Genomic DNA, 19,005 nt, shown 5'->3' with positions numbered 1-19,005 from the left:
CGTCTCTCTGGGCAGCGACACGGATAGCGTCCGCATGGAGTTCTTCCGATGTCGTAGAGTTAAGTCATGCAGAGAGCAGTGGTGCAGAGTACAGCTGAGTTTCATAGAGTGCAGTAGCGTAGAGTGCATAGTAGAGTGCCACAGAGTGCAGGGTCGAGTGCCACAGAGTGCAGGGTCGAGTGCCACAGAGTGCAGGGTCGAGTGCCACAGAGTGCAGGGTCGAGTGCCACAGAGTGCAGCGTCGAGTGCCACAGAGTGCAGCGTCGAGTGCCACAGAGTGCAGCGTCGAGTGCCACAGAGTGCAGCGTCGAGTGCCACAGAGTGCAGCGTCGAGTGCCACAGAGTGGCGTGGAACAGAGCGCAGAGGCGAGTGGCGTGTCACAGAGTGCAGAGGCGAGTGGCGTGGCACAGAGCGCAGAGGCGAGTGGCGTGGCACAGAGCGCAGAGGCGAGTGGCGTGGCACAGAGCGCAGAGGCGAGTGGCGTGGCACAGAGCGCAGAGGCGAGTGGCGTGGCACAGAGCGCAGAGGCGAGTGGCGTGGCACAGAGCACAGAGGCGAGTGGCGTGGCCTAGAGCGCAGAGGCGAGTGGCATGGCACAGAGTGCAGAGTCGAGAGGCATGGCACAGAGTGCAGAGTCGAGAGGCATGGCACAGAGTGCAGAGTCGAGTAGAGTGGCACAGAGTGCAGAGTCGAGTAGAGTGGCACAGAGTGCAGAGTCGAGTAGAGTGGCAGAGAGTGCAGAGTCGAGTAGAGTGGCACAGAGTGCAGAGTCGCACAGAGTAGACCAGCATAGATAAGTGCAGAGGAGAGTGGGGTGGCAGAGTAAAGAGCAGCGCCGTAGAGTGGCACAGAGGGCAGTGGAGCAGAGAGGTACAGGCTAGAGTAGAGAGGCCTAGAGTGCAGTAGAGTGTCAGAGTGCAGTGGAGTAGAGAGCAGCGCCATAGAGTGGCACAGAGAGCAGTGATGTAGAGATGTACAGGTTAGAGGAGAGAGGCATAGAGTGGAGTTGAAGAGTACAGTTGCGTGGAGTAGTGTAAAGTACAGTGGAGTGGCGTATTCATGGTGTGGAAGCACACTGCCAATACAGACAACATTTTTTATTGAAATTACCCCCATTAGATTTGCACAGAAATAGTTTCACTAATAAAACTATACAGTGCACAGACAAAAATGTGTGGAAATTGCGACACTTAGTGTACCTGTCAAAACTGAGGACGTAGCATAAGGCGGTACGTACCACTCGTGCATCCTTTTATGCTAAGGAAATCAACTCAAGTGCCAACCCCACCAAAACCATTTTTAAGTTAGTACAAAAACTCCAAAATAGCTCTAACCCAGCACCTTGTATTACCTCCTCACAACAATGTGATGACCTCGCTACTTTCTTTATAGAAAAAGTGAGGAAAATCTACAACACCTTTCCACAGGACTTCCCGGAACTCCTCAACCCTCTTAAATTCTCGGCCGACAATCCCAGTCTCCCACTTATACCCAGTATAACCCATGACGATCTAGCCAAGCTATGCGCACAGGTTAAGTCTGGTTCTCCCACAGATCCTATGAGACCAGCCAAATTTCTAGAATCCCTAGACTTTTTCCTCCCCCCCTTGGCCACCCTGCTCAACCTCTCTTTCTCCTCGGCGGTGGTTCCCACCTGCTGGAAGCAAGCATGGGTCTCTCCGATTATTAAAAAGCCTATGCTAGACCCCACAATGCCAGAAAATTTTAGACCTATTTCGCTGCTTCCATGGGCATCGAAACTGGCAGAAGCCCACGTGAACAAAGTATTGTCTCATTATATGGTCCAAAATAAAATCTTGGACCCTTCACAGAATGGCTTCAGGCCAGGATTCAGTACTGAATCCACCCTGTTGACTACCATTGAACACCTCCGGAACATACTGGACGCCGGTCAAAGTGCTGCGCTGATTCTACTTGACCTCAGCGCGGCCTTCGATACGGTCTCCCATAATATTTTGTTAAAACGTCTCGAGGCTATAGGGATCTGCGATCTTGCCCTTGAGTGGTTTTGGTCCTTCCTGAAGGACAGATCCTTCCGGGTCTCAGCCCCCCCATTTTATTTCTCAGCCTCATTCCATCGAACAAGGAGTTCCTCAGGGATCGGCGCTCAGCCCATCCCTTTTTAATCTCTATGTCCAGCCTCTCGCTGACGTGGCAAAAGAGTGGGACCTCACGCTGGTGTCGTACGCTGACGACACGCAGCTGGTCATCACTCTAACTGAGGGCCCCTCAATTTCAGCTGCGAAATTTAGGGATGGCTTAGCGGCAGTCGCGCAGTGGAGGACACGCAATTGCCTACAGCTGAACGCTGGGAAAACAGAGGTGCTGCTCCTGGGAAAAAAATCCCTGCTACTGGAGTGAACATTGGTGGCCGTCCCTACTTGGCCCCATTCCTTCCCCCAAAACTGTGGTGAAGAATCTAGGTGTCTGGCTGGACTCCTCCTTCAATTTCCAGACCCACACCAAAAAAGTGGCAGCTACTTGTGTGGGTCTGCTGAGGAGCCTTTATCCGATACTTGGCTTCTTCGACCCCAATACGCGCCAACTGATAGTTCAATCAATCATCTTGGCTCGATTGGATTATGCCAATGTTCTATTCTTAGGCGTCAATAAAGCAGAGATGGCACGGCTGCAACGGGTACAAAACTCAGCAGCTAGGGCAGTGGTGGGTCTTCCCCGCAGATGCTCTGCTAGAACTACCACCCAGAAGCTACATTGGTTGTGTATTGAGTCCCGAGTTCGATTCAAGACTCTCACCACTGCTTTTAAAATTCTCAGATCAGACTGTCCTGGACTCCTACGCCCACTCCTGGTACCCTACACCCCCCAGCGCGCCCTACGCTCCTTAGGACAGCACCTTGTGGTTGTCCCTCGAACAAGGCTTAGCAGAATGGGTGGCCGTTCTTTCAAGGTTTTGGGGGCAAAGCTTTGGAACTCCTTGCCACCTCACATTCGCTCCATGACAAACTTGATGGCCTTTCGCAGGGCAATCAAAACATATCTATTTTCCCTGACATAATTTTCCTGCTGTTTCACTCCCTCCCCTCAGGTATCTGATATGGTTCAGCGCCGGGACGCCTCGTTGCTGGGGCAGCTGTTTTGCGCTTAATAAAATGTTAACAATGTTAACATAACATAGTGCAATTATATGTTTAAGGTTTAAATCGACAGGCCGGTGGGTACAATTAAAGAAAAGATTAAAACCGACAGCTTGAAGAGGGCAAAGAGGGTGGAATGACCATAGAGGAGACAAGTATTCGACCTGGCCTAACAAATACCCAATAAAACTATTTCTTATACATGAATGAGACAATAAGACAAAGAGGTGGATATGCCAATCGTCAGCGTGGGTCGGTTGTGGGAGGCGGAGATAGACAGAGCAAGTCAGCTCCCTAAATTCCCCAGCTAGAAATCCACTACTAAATCTCCATGTCTTACCAAACCGTGGAAGTGTATGGGTTACAGTAGCTGTCAGTTTTTCTATTCCTAGGAGTTCCCATAGTTTGTGGAGCCAATCCAATTTCATCTGGACAGCATCTTTGCCCCCACGGGATAACAGCACCTGCTTGGTGGCGCTCAGCATTCAAGTGATAGCTCGCCCACACTGCAATTTCAGGGAATAAGTCAACGCAACAGGAACCGAGGAAATTCTGTGTCACAGATTTCATCAATATCAACTCGGACCTCAGTCCAGAAGTGTTGTATTTTAGGACAATGCCAAAGAAAATGTGTGAGGGTGCCCCTTTGGCCACATTGTCTCCAGCAATGGGGATCCCCATTGCTGGTTTCCAATGAGCTAATCTAGCCAGTGTACAGTACCAATAATGGGCTATTTTAAGGAACATTTCTTTGCCCGCCGTGCTACACGGGGAGCCTCTGGTCCTATGCACTATTTCGTGCCCTTCCTTAGGTGTGTGTAAATTATTTTCTAACTCTACTTACCGTCTATGCTGTGCTGGTGATTTGGTGTGAGTTATGGGGGGGTGAGTAGGAAGGCATAAATATCAGAACTAATGAGTTTGTCTGACTGGTGTGCGATAAGCCATTTCTCAAATGGTTTAAGTGGGCAGTTAGCATAGGGACGATTGTGAGGTTGCAGGATCCAGAGTGAGCGAGATAGTGACAATAGGTGTTGGAAGGAAGGTTATAGTTAAAGGGGAGATGGGGGAAATCCATCATCCAGTCAGCTGAAAAAGAAATCCCCTTTCCTCTTACAGTTCACTTCTTGCCATTTGAGATAAATCGTGCCCTGTGTTGCTGGGGGAAATCTGTATTACCTATGAATGGCGTTGGAAGTGATATATCCGAATAAAGACGTTGCATTTCTTTAACCCTGTCCCACACTCCCATTGTGGCAGAGGTGAGAGGTAAACCCCGGGTGGATGATGACTCTGGGGGAGACAGGGCACCTTCCAAATATGTACTACTGCGACCACTTGGTCGATCAACCACCAGTGCTTCTCAGAGCTTTCCCTGTTCTACTCCACCATGTAACGAAGCGGAGCAGCCTGGTAGTTCTGCTCCAGGTGTGGAATGCCCAGTCCCCATCAGCTTAGCTCAGGTATGCCTGTTTTCGTGCCATGCGGGCCTTCTTCCTTGCCCAAATAAAATCATTTATGAGGTGTTGCAATTTATCCAAGACATGTGCAGGAGGCTGCAGGGGCAGCGTTTGCATGACAGAGGATTCTAGAGAATAAAGTCATCTTGACTGCTGCCAGTCTCCCCAGCCACAATGGCATATATTTCTTCCAAGAGGATAGTTCCACTCTGGCACTGGAGAGGATGGTGGAGTAATTCTCCAAGGAGGTGCGCTGTGTCATGGGGTGTATCCGGAGCCCAAGTTAGGTAAAATGTGACCTAAAAATTAGCTATTCATGTTTCCACACCAACACAATTGCACACATGGCATGATGTCACCAGAGCTTTACATTCCTCAAATTCCTGTTTGTTGAATCAGGGATTCTGCTGAAAGCATAATATGTGATGGGCAGTAAATTCACAGGTCTTGACAAGAAAGGAAGTTAACATGGTCATCTCTATTATTTGGATATAATGGGACTTTCCTGTAAGTAGCAATTCATAATATCTTATTGTCTGTCAGGCACATAGCTGGATCACACAAAAGTTTCCTTTCTAAACCCTTGAAATAAGATATGGGCTGTGGATATTAAATGACAAAAATTAAGAGTATAATAACATTGTGTAACAGATACAGGGAAACTTTTGTAAACAACTCTTTGCTATTCCCAGAGGGAAGCTGGTTAGGTCTGGGCTTCAACAGCACAGCTGTCAGACTGGCCTACTGCTAACAGTAGGCTTTGGGTCAGCCCGATTCACACCTATCAGCTTTCTTCGACCAGCCTCTTTCAAACATTGCCTTGAGACTTTGACAATCTCATCTTCTCTCAGTCCAATGGCAGTCATCTGTCACTTAATGCTATTGGCTGTTTAGGTCTATCCATCTGCCTCTAGTGAAGGGCTTGCACTGAGATGCAGGAGGGAACTACTTTATTATGACTAAAGCCCTGGCTGTGTGCTCCGACTCGCTCGCTATCCAGTGTCTCTCTTCTGATGTGCCAAAGTTGAATGCATTGTATTGTAAATGTAAATGTATTGGCATTTATATAGCGCACTACTTACCCGTAGGGTCCCAAGGCGCTTCGACCGCTGCGAAACCCTTCCTGGCTTCCCTGAGAGATGGTCCCTTAATGGGTATCTCCAGGGTGAGATCAGGCATCCTCGGCGGTCTGGTGGGGCCGTTAGTGAAGATGAGGCAAGCTAATGCCCAGAGTTGCCGAGTGTGATCGCTGATCAGAGTGGGCACCGAGGCGAGAGAATTATCGAGTCCGCTGACCCTGGTCCAGAAACCTGCCGCGCCGGGAATCGAACTCTGGTCCCGGGCCGTCCTACACTGCTTCTTTCTAAATACAAAAAAAGAAAGGACTCCTGACCTCTTCTCTGATCAGCATGTGTTGCTTCTTAGAGATAGTTAAGAACTGCTTGCAGCACATCGGGAGTATCGACCAGGAGACATGATAACTCTATCCGCAGACATAGGACTTGTGCTAAACGCACTGATAATTTAAATGTGCATTAAAACAGAGATGCAACAAGCAAGGATCTAGGAGAGGACCAGAAGGCATGAAAACTATGTTAATAGGTATGGGCAAAGATGACTGTTTCGCTCATTGCAGCTCTAGAGTTTTGATTGTAATTTACTGCTCCAGCTGAAATAATTCATAATGAACAGCCCCCAAGTGAGCGGCTCTCTGGTCTGCTGCACTTTGTGTAACAAAAAATACTCAAAAAACAAAAACAACGGGGGGAGGAGCCAAGCTGGCAACCAAGATGGCCGCTTAGGCTCCAGGCTCCGCAGACCTCCTCAGCCTGCTACAAGATCCTGCCAGTTACCCTGTGCCTATGTAACTCTCCCGGGTAGATGAAAAGAAATAACGCTACACCGAGTGACCCTGAAAGTTCCACCTGCTTCGAGAACGGAGAAACGTCGCCTTGAAGTTTGCGGCCTACATCAGCATTGAAGCCGAGGCCTCGAGTAAGAGTGCAGCCGGCCTCTAGTTGAACAACATCGGCCATAAGAGTTAGGGAGGAGCCGGTCCACCGGAATGGAAGTAAATTTTGTCCGATCTTAACATCAAATATCCGTATGGATTAGCGCCTGAAGTGGGGCACCTCAATGACACTGCGGATGCGAGCTGAATAATTGGTTGTCAGTGCCCGGAATATAAACAGCTTGGTACCGTCTAAACAGCGACCCGATGGTTTCGGGCATATCCTGAAGACAGCTCCGTAATATCCTTGCATGCAGATGGGTTGGAACATGTGTCCTCGCTTCTGATTCTACTGGGTCTATCCCGAAGGGCCCAGGGATAGACCGTGAACGAAACGTGCGAAATGGCGCTCAATATCGGCCTTCGTGTGAATCGGACCCGATCCTCCGAGGGGTCTGGGAAAATTCGAACGGATGACCTGGGACGGCATATCCGATCTAAGGGATCTCCGAGACCGGACCAGAATTTCCCTATTGAGGGGGACCAATTAGTGCTGACCAGGGTAGAACCTACGCTTGGGGCTATAATGGCGGCGATCGAGGGTCTTCATCTCTCCCTGAACTGGAAAGCCAAAGCCTTGGAGCACAAATTGGACGCCGTGGCTTTTGGACTGAGAAATAGTGACATAGCTTTTGTTCGATTCAATGACACTGCGGAAGTACCGACATCCACACCACCGGGACTAATGGCGGCCAGCAACCCCATAAAACGAGTGATGCGAGAGACCCTGGATTGCAAATTAGTTAATGCCCGTGTATTGGAGGTCCTGGTCGTGTCAGTGCTCACAATATTGTTATCGACGGAGGGTAAATCGCACCAGGCAATGTATCTGATGACTCATGTGACGACTCGGGGTGGCTCGACAGGGTGGCCCTTTCTCCCTTTCCGAACTCAGTGCACCTGGACTTCAAACAACATCCTTGGTTCTTATCGACACAGATGGGACCCAGTGACAATGGGACTGAGAAAGCCCTGCTATTTCTGGCTTGCTACTGTTCTTTCAAATTTTTCAAGATGGTGGCTGTTCGGTTCAAGAACATTTGTGTACCTGATCGAAGGGGTCAAGGCTGAGAACGGCCTATCGTTTCAAGACTTTTATTGAAATGGTGGCAGTGCGGGATTCACTTTATAATGTTGGTACCGGGAGGCGGGGTAGGCGAGTAATGTATCCCCCGATTTTTGCTTGCTAGTGAAATGATAATATATCCGTAACAGGGGAGGCTTAGAACTAGCGGGGGGAGAGGCCGGGAGCCTGCACGAAGGCCCTCCTCCACTTACTTCTTTTAGTATTTGTAGATTAGATGGGGCGACAGGCACACTGCTAGTTGGGGACTGGCGTAAGCTACATGCAGGGGTGCAGGGTGGGGGGGGTGGGGTGGGGTGTTGCGCACGTTGGTTTTTTTAATTTTATTTCTTTATTTGCCGAATATCCTGACTCTGTCTTCAGTATTAAGGTGCCAATGCGAGCTCTATTATTTTGATTTGTCCGTTTTTGCAAGTGTCCGTACTTTATCCTGTTTACGATCTTAGTATAGAGGGGTGCAATGATCTTTGATATCCTGATTTTGTGGGTGGAGGGGCCTGTGGGCAGCACGCATTGATATAGGCGAACTCCGCTAGTTTTATAATCCTGATTCGTCAAATGTGTGTTAGCGTCTCAGTGTCCTGCTTCAACGATTGCCGATATTGTGACCTTTCAATTGTTTGATTCCTTGTATGTGTTGGACTGCATTGCACTTGATCCGCTCTTATTGTTTTTTATAACAATAAAAAGATTTAAAAAAAAAAAAAACGGAGTAATGGATACATGTATACCCCAGCTTCCAAATGCAGCATCCTAGTAACACTTGTAGCTGAGTGACATCAGCAGTAACAACACAAAATGGTTCTCGACTTTTAATGCAGCCTAATCCAAAGTGGCGCTTGTAAAATAGAAAAATCTTTGCTGCAAAAAAAAAAAAAAATCTTTGCTGCAAAAAAAAAAAAAAAAAAAAACAAGGAAGGAAGGAAGAAAACCATAACATAACAGGTGTATTTGTAAAGCGCATGATTATCCAAAGGTGTCCTGGCGCTGAATAACAGAAGTTTATTGTTACCCAACGCAATGGAAAAGAAAGCAATAATTCCTGGTCTCAGGAAAAATATATTTTTACCTATATAACAATACATCAAAAAAAGAGAATTTAGTATTTACTTCAAAAGAAATTGTTTTTACTCCAACTAACAAATGTAGGGATTAAGCAGGTCTTGCTTTCCAATTTTATCTGAAGATTTGATAAGGACAAGGAAAGTGATCTATGAAGGTGCAAGGCTGAGGTCTGTAAGACTCTCTAGATCATAGGCTAAGCATGTTAGCTCCCACACAACTTTCAATAAAAACCTAATTAAAACTGCGTTTGAGGGAGACTGGAGCTGTGAACTCCCAGCTTTAGCAGTTACAGCGGGGTGAAGCTCTTAATGGCCTATTCTGTCTGCAACTGGGCACACACAACATAACTGAGTCAGTGGAAAGAGGAGTGGATAAAAAAAAGGGAAGAAGGCCAGAAGGATGGAGGAGTGGATAAAACAAGCATTGGAAATGCAATAGGTCTCGCATTAGAAAAGTTGGAACTATTGGTCTTGTAAATGACAAATGTTATTTATGTGTTGGTTTTTAAAATAGCTAAATTGATAGCTTTGTCATTTACAATGCCAATAGTTATAACTTTTGCGAATGTGACACCTATAGCATTTGTAATGCAACATGTTTTGTATTTACGGGACTTAGATGGCAGCTCTGGTCGTTAGGCCACATCTGCGGTTTACCTGCAGCACAGAGTACTACTACATTAAGTGGTGTGACAAGCAGAAGTAAAAGAACTCCAGTTTCATTTAATTGGAGACAGCTTGAACAGGAAAGAAAGACCACATATCAAATTGACCGTTTATGCACGCCTTCAAAAATCTACGTTTGGGAATAGCCAGAATCAAAAATAATGTTGAGTGAAAAGTGAACACTTACGTTCTAACATGGAAGAATTACTGTTTTAATGAGGCACCGCAATGCTCGGTGCTAGCCCCTCGTCGTCCGTAGAAGGAATTATGGCGGCCATCTTGACGATATAATGTTTTATTTGTAACTACTCAAAATACAACCAATGACCGTAATATAATGTGTGGCGACTGTTCAGAGTTTGTTTATGAAACATGGCAATTATGACCCAGAGTGCTTTAATTTGGCAAATGTTTTGAAAATGTATATTATAATCAAAACGGACTCACTCTTGTACTTTGCGATTTGTACCATAGCAATAACGTGCGCCTTTCACTAAGGGGCAGGTGGATTTAGCGCCTCCTAAGTGTCCTCTCTCTATGTCAATTAAAAGATGCAGCCGCTTCTGTTGCCTGTCAGGAGCAGTAGAGAGTCACTGTCTGCTTCAGCTATGTCAGTGGATTTCGATGAGCGCAGTGGTGTGGTTCCTTGCTACACCCCATGGGGGTTTTGGTACCAGACCATGGAGGAGGTGTTCATCGAGATGACAGTGCCCAGCGGCACGACTGCCAAGGAAATCCAGTGCCAAATAGAGAGCAAGCGACTCTCCCTGACTGTGAGAGGGAAGGACATACTTAAGGTGCACAGAGGACATTAATTCCCGATAGTGGACCTTTACGTTTATATTAGCGATCTAGTAACTACCTCTGTGACAATAAAAGGTGAGCATGTCCAGCAGGCGAAATGCTTCTTATTGCACAAATCCACCCCTTGTTGTAAATATTTTTGTCCACCCTAAGCGTGGAAGGGTATACTCAGATGTGAGTCCCTTGCTCATTGCACCATCAGGATTCAAGCAAGCCGGGCCGAAGACGGCTGAAATGCCAGAAACCGGTCCCCGGTAGCTTGTTTCCTTCCCAGTGTAAGAATTGGCTTTTGTAGTTTGGTTTGCCCTGTTCCCATCATGCACTGGGACAGGAACAGACTAATTTGCATACAGCCAGGTTCTGAAACTGGGATGGTGCAGTGAGCTAAAAAACGGTGTTGGATCTAGCCCTGATCTCTTGACTGGGTGAGAGTATTCTGTTTAATTCAGAGACTCTGTCCCTCACCACCCCTTGTTGTAAATATCTTATTGCACAAAAGCACTGGTAGAAATATGGAGTTAAAAGGCATAGAGGAGGCTGAGAGCGCATGGCTAATTGAGAACATCTAAGCGGCCAAAAGGGGATAAAGGAGGTGCGAGTGCACGCCGAGGTGAAGGACTGTGCGAGAAGGGAGGGGGAAATGCCAGCAGCAGAGGAGCCTGCAGGCTGTTTAAGGCAGATGGTGTCTGCGCGCAAAGGACTGGGCGAGAAGGGAGGGGGAAATGCCAGCAGCAGAGGAGCCTGCAGGCTGTTTACGGGAAATTGCGTGAAAAGGGATGTTCATAACATTCACATTAGAAGAACCACACCAGAGTAAGACCTTCTGCAGCGTCTACAGACAGGAGTGTAGTCAGCAGCATCAGAGATCAGTTGCACTACTTAGTTGCGTTATGTATTTTAAACATGCACAATTTATATTGGTATGTATGTTAAACGTACACACACTTTATTTTCTTTTAAAGCATGACTGCTGATGTGGCTCCACATGGCGCCATCCTTAGAAGTTACTGAACAGTGCGACGGTCGTTACAGGAGTGCCTTGCTGAAAGCAAAATGTTTTTAAAAGTTACTGACAGTGCGGTGGCCGTGAGATGGGTGCTAAGAGAGAAATGCTCACCTGAAATGTTAAACAAGAAGTGGTACAATTGCTCAAGCAGTGTCCCGCAAATGGTGTGTGCGGCCGCCACTGCTGAAGCGCGGGATGCCGGGCGGCTTGAGAAACAAGTAAAAAAACAAGGGAGGAGAGAAGAAAAGGTGACAGAACTGCTGGAGGAGCAAAGAGGAGAAAAGAAATGCGGCACGGCGGGCAGGGGATGGGGCGGAGCGGGTAAAAAAAAAAAACAAGACGGAGGGAAGGCAGATAAGGGGAGGGGGGAGGAGAAATGCGACACAAACAAGACGGAGGGAAGGCAGATAAGGGGAGGGGGGAGGAGAAATGCGACACGGCGGGCAGGGGAGGGGGCGGAGCGGGGAGAGGGTGTGAAAGCAGCAGGGGCCTGGAGTGCGGCTGAGGGAACTGATGTGCACGCGCTTTTAAGCTCAATGCGCATGCGCATTGAGCTTAAAAGTCACGGGCACTGCAAGGAATCGCCACGATTCCTTGCAAGTTAATTAAAGAGTGGTTAAGCCCCCATAGTCTCGCAAGCTCGATGCGCATGCGCATCGACAGGCGAGACCTAAAAAGGGAAGAAGGCCGGAAGGATGGGTGAAAGGAAACATGGGTGGGTAAAAAGGTGAATGTGAAAAAGGATACTTGGATAGTGAAAAAGCTTGATAGACGAAATGAGTCATGGGTGAATGGGTGGGTGGATAAAATAGTTAAAGACAATAATTGGTGGGGAAAAAAAAAAATCAATGGGTGACAGAATGAAAAGGTAAAATGGTGGGTATCAGCAGGTAGATAAATTGGTGAAAGGATTAATCACTTGATGCTTCAATGGAAGAAACAAGGGAGCTCTTCTGAAGAGATTCGGGCCCAGCCACTTCACTTGTACGGTGCCATTAGAACTTTTGTTCAAAGTGGGGGGTATCTTAATTTTCTTTCTACTCCCTAGGAGACAGTCACCATTTGTAAAGACTAGTCAGGCACAAACGCAGCACAACATGCGGAACTGGGTGTTACCTAAATTTTCCACCTGGAGTACCTCTGTTTAATTCAAAGGAAATCTGAGCCTACACCTCAACACACTGGCCCCTAATAGTCAACCAAAGATCATCCCAGAAATATCCACTTAGATGGGATCATTCTAATACAGGGGTCTCCAGACCGGTCCTGGAGGGCCGGATCCATGCCAGATTTTTAAAATTACTACATGTATCTCAATGGGGATATCCCAAAAATCTGGCATGGATCCGGCCCTCCAGGACGGAACATTTAATGCTAAAGTATAACGTTCAGATGTGTGAGGTGAAAGGAACATTCTGACATGGTGTGTAGTTAAAAAGGGGATTTATCAGGAATTAGGTAGAAATTATAGGAATGGCCAATGGATAGCAAGGCGTTATCATTAGCCCAGTCATGGGTCATATAAACTAGATTGCCTAGGTATTCACAACTTCACAGAAATGCCTGATCACCACATACATTGATTCAGTTAACATCCTAGGGCAGGTCTAATGCCAAAAAGCAAAATGCATATGCACCAACCAAGCCACAGCTGAGGTTGCAACCCAAAATTAAGTGTAAACACACAATTCAAGCACTGTCAAATCCAACAGGTTTGGGCCGTCTGGCAGCCTTTTGGCAATCATTGCTTTGTTTTGTCATGGCTATTGCATAACCTTGTTTGACAAACGCCCTGTAGCTTTTTAATCTAAAACAAATTGATTAAAGGAAAAGGAAATTCAGTCTCAAAAAGCAAACATTACCATAGTACTTCCTGGCACTGAAGGGAACTACTTTGTGTGTGGATGTGCTCCTTGTAAAAGAGAAAAAACAACAATTGATGGACAGAATGCAGAACAATGTCATACATTCACCCCAGTACAGAGATCTGGGCCCAAATCCATCGTTTTTTTGCACTCCACACCACCCCAGTTCAGACATGGCCATATGCAAATCAGCCTTGACCCTGTGCCTCATGGGAACAGTCCAGCCCAAACTACCAAGCCATGTCTTTCCTAGACCGGAATCAAGCATCCTAGGACCGGTTTGTGGCTATCAGCCGTCTTCAGCCAGGATAGCTTGACTCCAGTGGTGTGGAGAGCATGGGACTCATGTCTGAGCATACCCATCCCACTCGGGGTGACAAATACAAAAACAACAATTGATGGACAGAATGCAGAACAATGTCATACATTCACCTCAGTACAGAGATCTGGGCCTAAATCCATCGTTTTTTTGCACTCCACACCACCCCAGTTCAGACATGGCCATATGCAAATCAGCCTTGACCCTGTGCCCGGCTAAAGAACGGTGATGGATTAAACCCAGATCAGTTGACTGGGGAAGAGTGCTTGTATTGTCAACGCTCCGTCCATCATTTCCTTTGGTTTTTCTTTGTTCGCCAAAGTTGGCAGGGTATGCTCAGACGTGAGTCCCTTGCTCACTTTGCCACTGGATTCAAGCAAGCTGGGCGGAAGACAGTTGAAATGCCAGAAACTAGTCCTCGGTAGCTTGTTTCCGGTCCAGGGAAGGCATGGCCTGGCAGTTTGGGCTGGATTGTTCCCATGAGGCACAGGGTCAGACTGATTTGCATATGGCCTTGTCTGAACTGGGGTGGCAGAGTGGGCTAAAGAACAGAGATGGATTAAACCCAGATCAGTTGACTGGGGGTGAGTGCTTGTATTGTCAACGCTCCCTCCATCATTTCCTTTGGTTTTTCCTTGTAAAAGAGCAGCAGGCCATAACTCAAAATGAAGTCAGCCAATGGCTGAAGTGGGGTGACACGTTGCCCCTCGATGCATGCTCGAATTTGTTGAAGAAAATTGTTAATAACATAACCACAAACAAATGGATGAAGTGTGGCTGAAAACCCCTTTAACTAAGTCATACACATACTTTTAGTAAAAATCAAAAAGGTCTCTTGGCTAAAACAGACTCAAAAAAAGCGAATTGTTGTGCCACTGGCTGTCATCCTCTTGCCTTTGAGAAAAGATTAAAGAAATGATAGCAGGAAAAAGGAATTGAGAGATGGAAAGGAACAAAGGAAAGGAAAGAAAGAAGACTAGAAATTATGATAGAAAGACAAAGAAGGGATGAAAGCAAAAAAAGAAGAAATCGAGAAAGAAGGCAAAAGGAAGGAAGGCATGAAAAAAGAAGTAAAGGGGGATATAAATAAGGCAAGAATGTAAGAAAAAAAAAGGAATGGAAGAAAAAAAAAAGGAACGCAAGGAAGGGGAAAATGAATGCAAGTAAAAAGAAAAGGAAAAGAAAAAAGAGGAATGAAAGAAAAGGACAGAAGGAAAGAAAAATTATTTAAGGAAAGAAAAACAAGTTTTAAATAAAGCTCAATCTCTTTTAATTGGATATCTTGGAAAAGGTAATAATGCAAAGAATTCGAGTTAGGGGAGGGGCCTCAAAACTCCAAGACCACTTTCACTGCTTGGAGTCCTGGCTTTTTCTCTGTTCCTCCAGAAATTTCCCCTGGAAATCTGCATCCTGCGCTTAAGAGGCCTAATCCAAAGAAGCTTCTTTTCAGCAACTCGCCAACCCACGTATTGGCCACACACTCTAGGGATTTCCCCTCACCTCATTCGTTCTCAAGTGGAATCAGAAGATGCTCTCCATTTGGCAACCCCTCCTTGGGTAATAAATAAAACTCACTCTCAACCTCTTCCCCTGCATTTGTACTTACTTACCCCTCACTCCCTTGCAAGGTGCAACCTTTTTTTTACCCTCCTTTGCCCCTATACCGCTCACGCTACCGAAATAACTCAAGGAACTCTTATCTTCACTCTACAGCTTATCTAACTCTACAAAAACCACTAAATACCTCCAGTAAACCTAATGCTGCAGTCATTTTCCAATGTCCATCACTCTCTCTCTCAATTAATAATGTCTCACTCCCTCCTCGCGGATACGTCCCACAGCTTTACCCCCCCCCCCCCCCCCCCCATGTTTGCCAGTCCTACTTTACCATTGTACTCACTCCCTTTCCTGGTCAAGGATCCCTGATGATACTCACACTTTTTAGCCCTTTCACCAATTCAGCTCATCACCTCTTTACTCCCATACCACCCACCTTTCCCAGCTTTTCGAACTGATGACATTGCCAGCACCTAAACTTCAGTCTTCCACCCACTGATGCTTCTATATCCTCCCAATCTGACTCCCTCCCTCATATGCTCACTTACCCCTCTCCCTTATGTCTCCATCTGCTCTCTTACCTCCTCCCTTGTGTTCATTTTACCAACCTCCCACTGGTGATGATGCCTCCGTGCACTCCTCAATGAGGAATCGCTTCCTGGGTAATGGGAACAGTCCCAGCAGTTCTATCTGGAATACAAACTGATTGCCAGCAGAAAGAGTAGTTGTACCCAATAACTGCCCCCTCACATCGGAATGAAGAATTGATCCAAATTAAACCTATGAAACCACAATTCTAACGTGAATACAGAAGTTACAACAGGTAATCTTGTGTTATAATCAACAGTGGTAGCTCTGATCAAGTCAGTCAGTTCAACGATGGAAATGTCTGCATAGCTTTTCCAGCTCTGATGAACCTCTATTCAACAACAGCCATGACTCACTAATAAACATATACAATGGGCATCAAGTAGGCTCAGTATCATTGTTCTGAACCTTCTCCCGCATTAAATGGATCTCCTCATGTCAAAGAGCTCATCTGGATCATTCAATGTCTAATTTCACTTCTTTGTTTAGCGCTTCTTAGAAATTTCTATTCCCATACATTTGGAAGGAATATACCGGGTGCACAATACCTGAGAGTTACAATGAACAACATCCAAGGCACCACCCCCATTTCTCAAACTAAGATATTCATGGCCTGCTCTGCTGGACGTCCATGTCACACACTCCTCCAACTCGACCACCATGGATAAAATCTTCTTAAGCATAATACCAATTATATTGTCCCATACAGCTAAATGTCTCACTTACTCGACAAAAGCAGTGGCAAACAGGCACATTATTCCTATCTCAATGGAATCTCTGGCACCTGAGTACCAAAACTATACGTTGAGCTCTGCGCTGCATGCAATATTACTGTACAGCAGGGGTGAAGCACAAGTTGGATTTTGCTGGCACTATTACCAATCACAATATTGATTTACTAGCTTTAGTAGACCTTATTCAGCAACTCATGTCACAATGTTGTGAACCTTCCATTGCCTCGGAATTACCCCATGATTAGTTAAGACTGAAGAGAGGATTGGAGGAGGAGTTGCAGTAATTTACAGAAAAGATTTTCAAAGTAAACAGATACCCAATAACTAGTTTTCCTAATTCCAGACCTCTACTAAGAGCGAATTACCTTATTATAGACTAAAAGTTATCTGTCACCCTTCTGTTGACAATACAACATTTATCGAGAAACGCATGAAGCTCGTGACTAACCAAGCAATTTGTTGTGATTATATCTTTCTCTGCCATATTGATCTTTACAGGTGCAACTCGGGTAATACAGCAGTCTATCTCCTTTCCTCCGTGCTCTCTGAAAATGATTTAGACCAACAGAGCCTTATACCAACCGACACCAAAGGCTACATTATAATTATAATTATAGCTAAGAAAAGGCTGCTTGCCTGGGAAGACCACATAACTGAACTGGTCAGATCATCCTCTCAGCTCTATCGTACTGCTCCTCTCCCACTCTGTAACTGGGCCCTACTCAATAAGGAATAAACTTGGTTTTGAGACACCAAAAGTCGTGACCTCGACAATTTGGCCTCAAGAGTACAGAATCCACTCCCGCTTATCAGTCCTAATGCGGGCATCAACAACTTGATCTCCTACTAATTTGGCTGTCTCTCAAAACTGCTTGAAGATCTAGCACCATCCAAGAGCAAAAAAAACACACAAAAAGCTTCAGCTCCATGGTTCAGTAAAGATTTTTATGAGAAAAGTAAATACCTGAAATTCTTGGATAAGAAATGTTAACAGTCACCTTCCACCCCGATCATCATTGCCCATCAGGGTCGTAAGATCACCTGACAAATAATATGTCAGCAAGGCAACGGTGACCCATTTCAGACTGCTTATCAACAAAGCCAAAAAACACCCCAAACAAATTTTCCTAAATAATCTAAACTGCTAATAACCCCCATCCATTTGATTTGGTAACCCTACTACTAAATCGGAAGAACCTGCTCAATTCTTAGACAATAAAGTGAAATATATTGATTAGTCATTGCAAAATATCTCTTTTCACAATTCAACCTGAAGGCCATTTTGCAAAGATAAGAGTACATAGCAACATTTTGACTTATCAAATTGTATAACGACATCTTACCTGGACTTCTAACACTGATGGCTTAAATCTGAAGCTAGGGCTATGTACAGAATGGCCTACTTCGCCCAAAACGCTCACACACGTCCACTCCACGATACCACAGCCGAGCTACAGAAATCTGGCAGGAGCATATTGTCACGTAGTGCTATAACCCTACTTCTAGAACCCCTTATATTTCAGAAGTCCTTTTTGGGGGAGAGTTACTGGAGTCTGAAACTCTTTACCTCCAGGCTTACATACCGCTACCTCATTGACTATCTTTAAAACTGAACTGAAAAGTTCTTCGCTTTGAAAGATATATGAAGTCATTGCTCCTAACAGTAGTGGAATATCGTATTCTTATAAAATTAGCTACTTTTGTAAGGCACTCTGAATACCCTAGAGCCCGGCTTTTACAAAAGCACGACAGAATGAACAAATACATAATGTGAGTCTGAGAGGAGGCTGTAAGGGAACACTAGGAGGGGGAATTCAGTAGCAGGGTCTGGAAAGTAGGAAGCTTCATAAAAAGTCAGATCTGATGTGGGGGCTGGCCGGGATTTTATAAGGGGCAATCAAGGGATAGTCTAGTGTCGATAGTGAACCAAGGGGGCACAGTCACTAGCACGCACCGCAGGGACAAGAGGGGGAGAACTCCCATGCCAAGATCAGAAGGGGCGGCCCAGGGACAACTTCAATTCGGGTGCGCAAGCGATTGATGTGAAGCGGCGACGTTACAACGTCTCTCCACTTCCTTTCCGCCCGCACCTTAAGCAGTCGATCCTCCAAACCCATCTCGTGGAAATCCAGTCCTGTTGAAGCCGCCATCCTGAAGCACGAACCACTGTATACCGCACACGCTGTCTTCAAGCACCGAAAGGGTCAGAGGTCAGACAGTTCTGTTGTCAACAGAGAAAAGGGACTAAAGTACTGGCTAGGAGAAGCCATCTTGGATGAGGAAGAAACTTGTATTATTTCGCTTTAGTCTAACAAATTTAATTACAGATTCCACACACCTCCGAACTTCAGTGACTATTTGCAGTGTAAGGGACCTCAAGTGTCTGGAAAACAGAGCATTGTTGTGAGACTTCTCTCCGGCACGTTAAAAACGAAGTTGCAGAGACGGAGTCGCAAGAAGGCAACGCACGTGTAAAAGTACTAGCGCTCTAACATTTAGATGTCAAAGAAGAAAGCTAGAAAGTCATGGACTCCATGTTGCTTGAGTATTAGGGTAAAGAAAACTAAAACATATCCAAATAAACAGCTCATAGTAAATGAACAATATATTATTTTTAAAGAGCTCTTTCATTACTGCATACTTAAAATAATGGATCAAAATTCCCCCAAAAAATGCAACACTTTCTTTCAAAGCGTTTCCGCTAGCTTCTCATCCTGTATGCTGCTT

At 45.8% G+C, this 19,005-nt stretch overlaps 1 protein-coding gene across 1 annotated transcript in view; it reads right to left on the bottom strand.

The window, feature by feature from the left end:
* The window catches only part of DDX56 (DEAD-box helicase 56), a 138,358-nt gene extending 119,854 nt beyond the window's left edge, over window positions 1–18,504 (bottom strand). The window contains exon 1 of the mRNA XM_086943431.1: window positions 18,369–18,504. Within this exon, the coding sequence (XP_086799557.1) occupies window positions 18,369–18,428 (60 nt within the window). The 5' untranslated portion in view covers window positions 18,429–18,504. The remainder of the gene's footprint in view (window positions 1–18,368) is intronic.
* Between the last annotated feature and the right edge of the window lie 501 nt (window positions 18,505–19,005).

Source organism: Lissotriton vulgaris, chromosome 11, assembly GCF_964263255.1.
Source record: "Lissotriton vulgaris chromosome 11, aLisVul1.2, whole genome shotgun sequence".
Taxonomy (NCBI): Eukaryota; Metazoa; Chordata; class Amphibia; order Caudata; family Salamandridae; genus Lissotriton; species Lissotriton vulgaris.
Note: the sequence above shows the minus strand (reverse complement) of the source record. Positions and strands in the feature narration are given on the sequence as shown.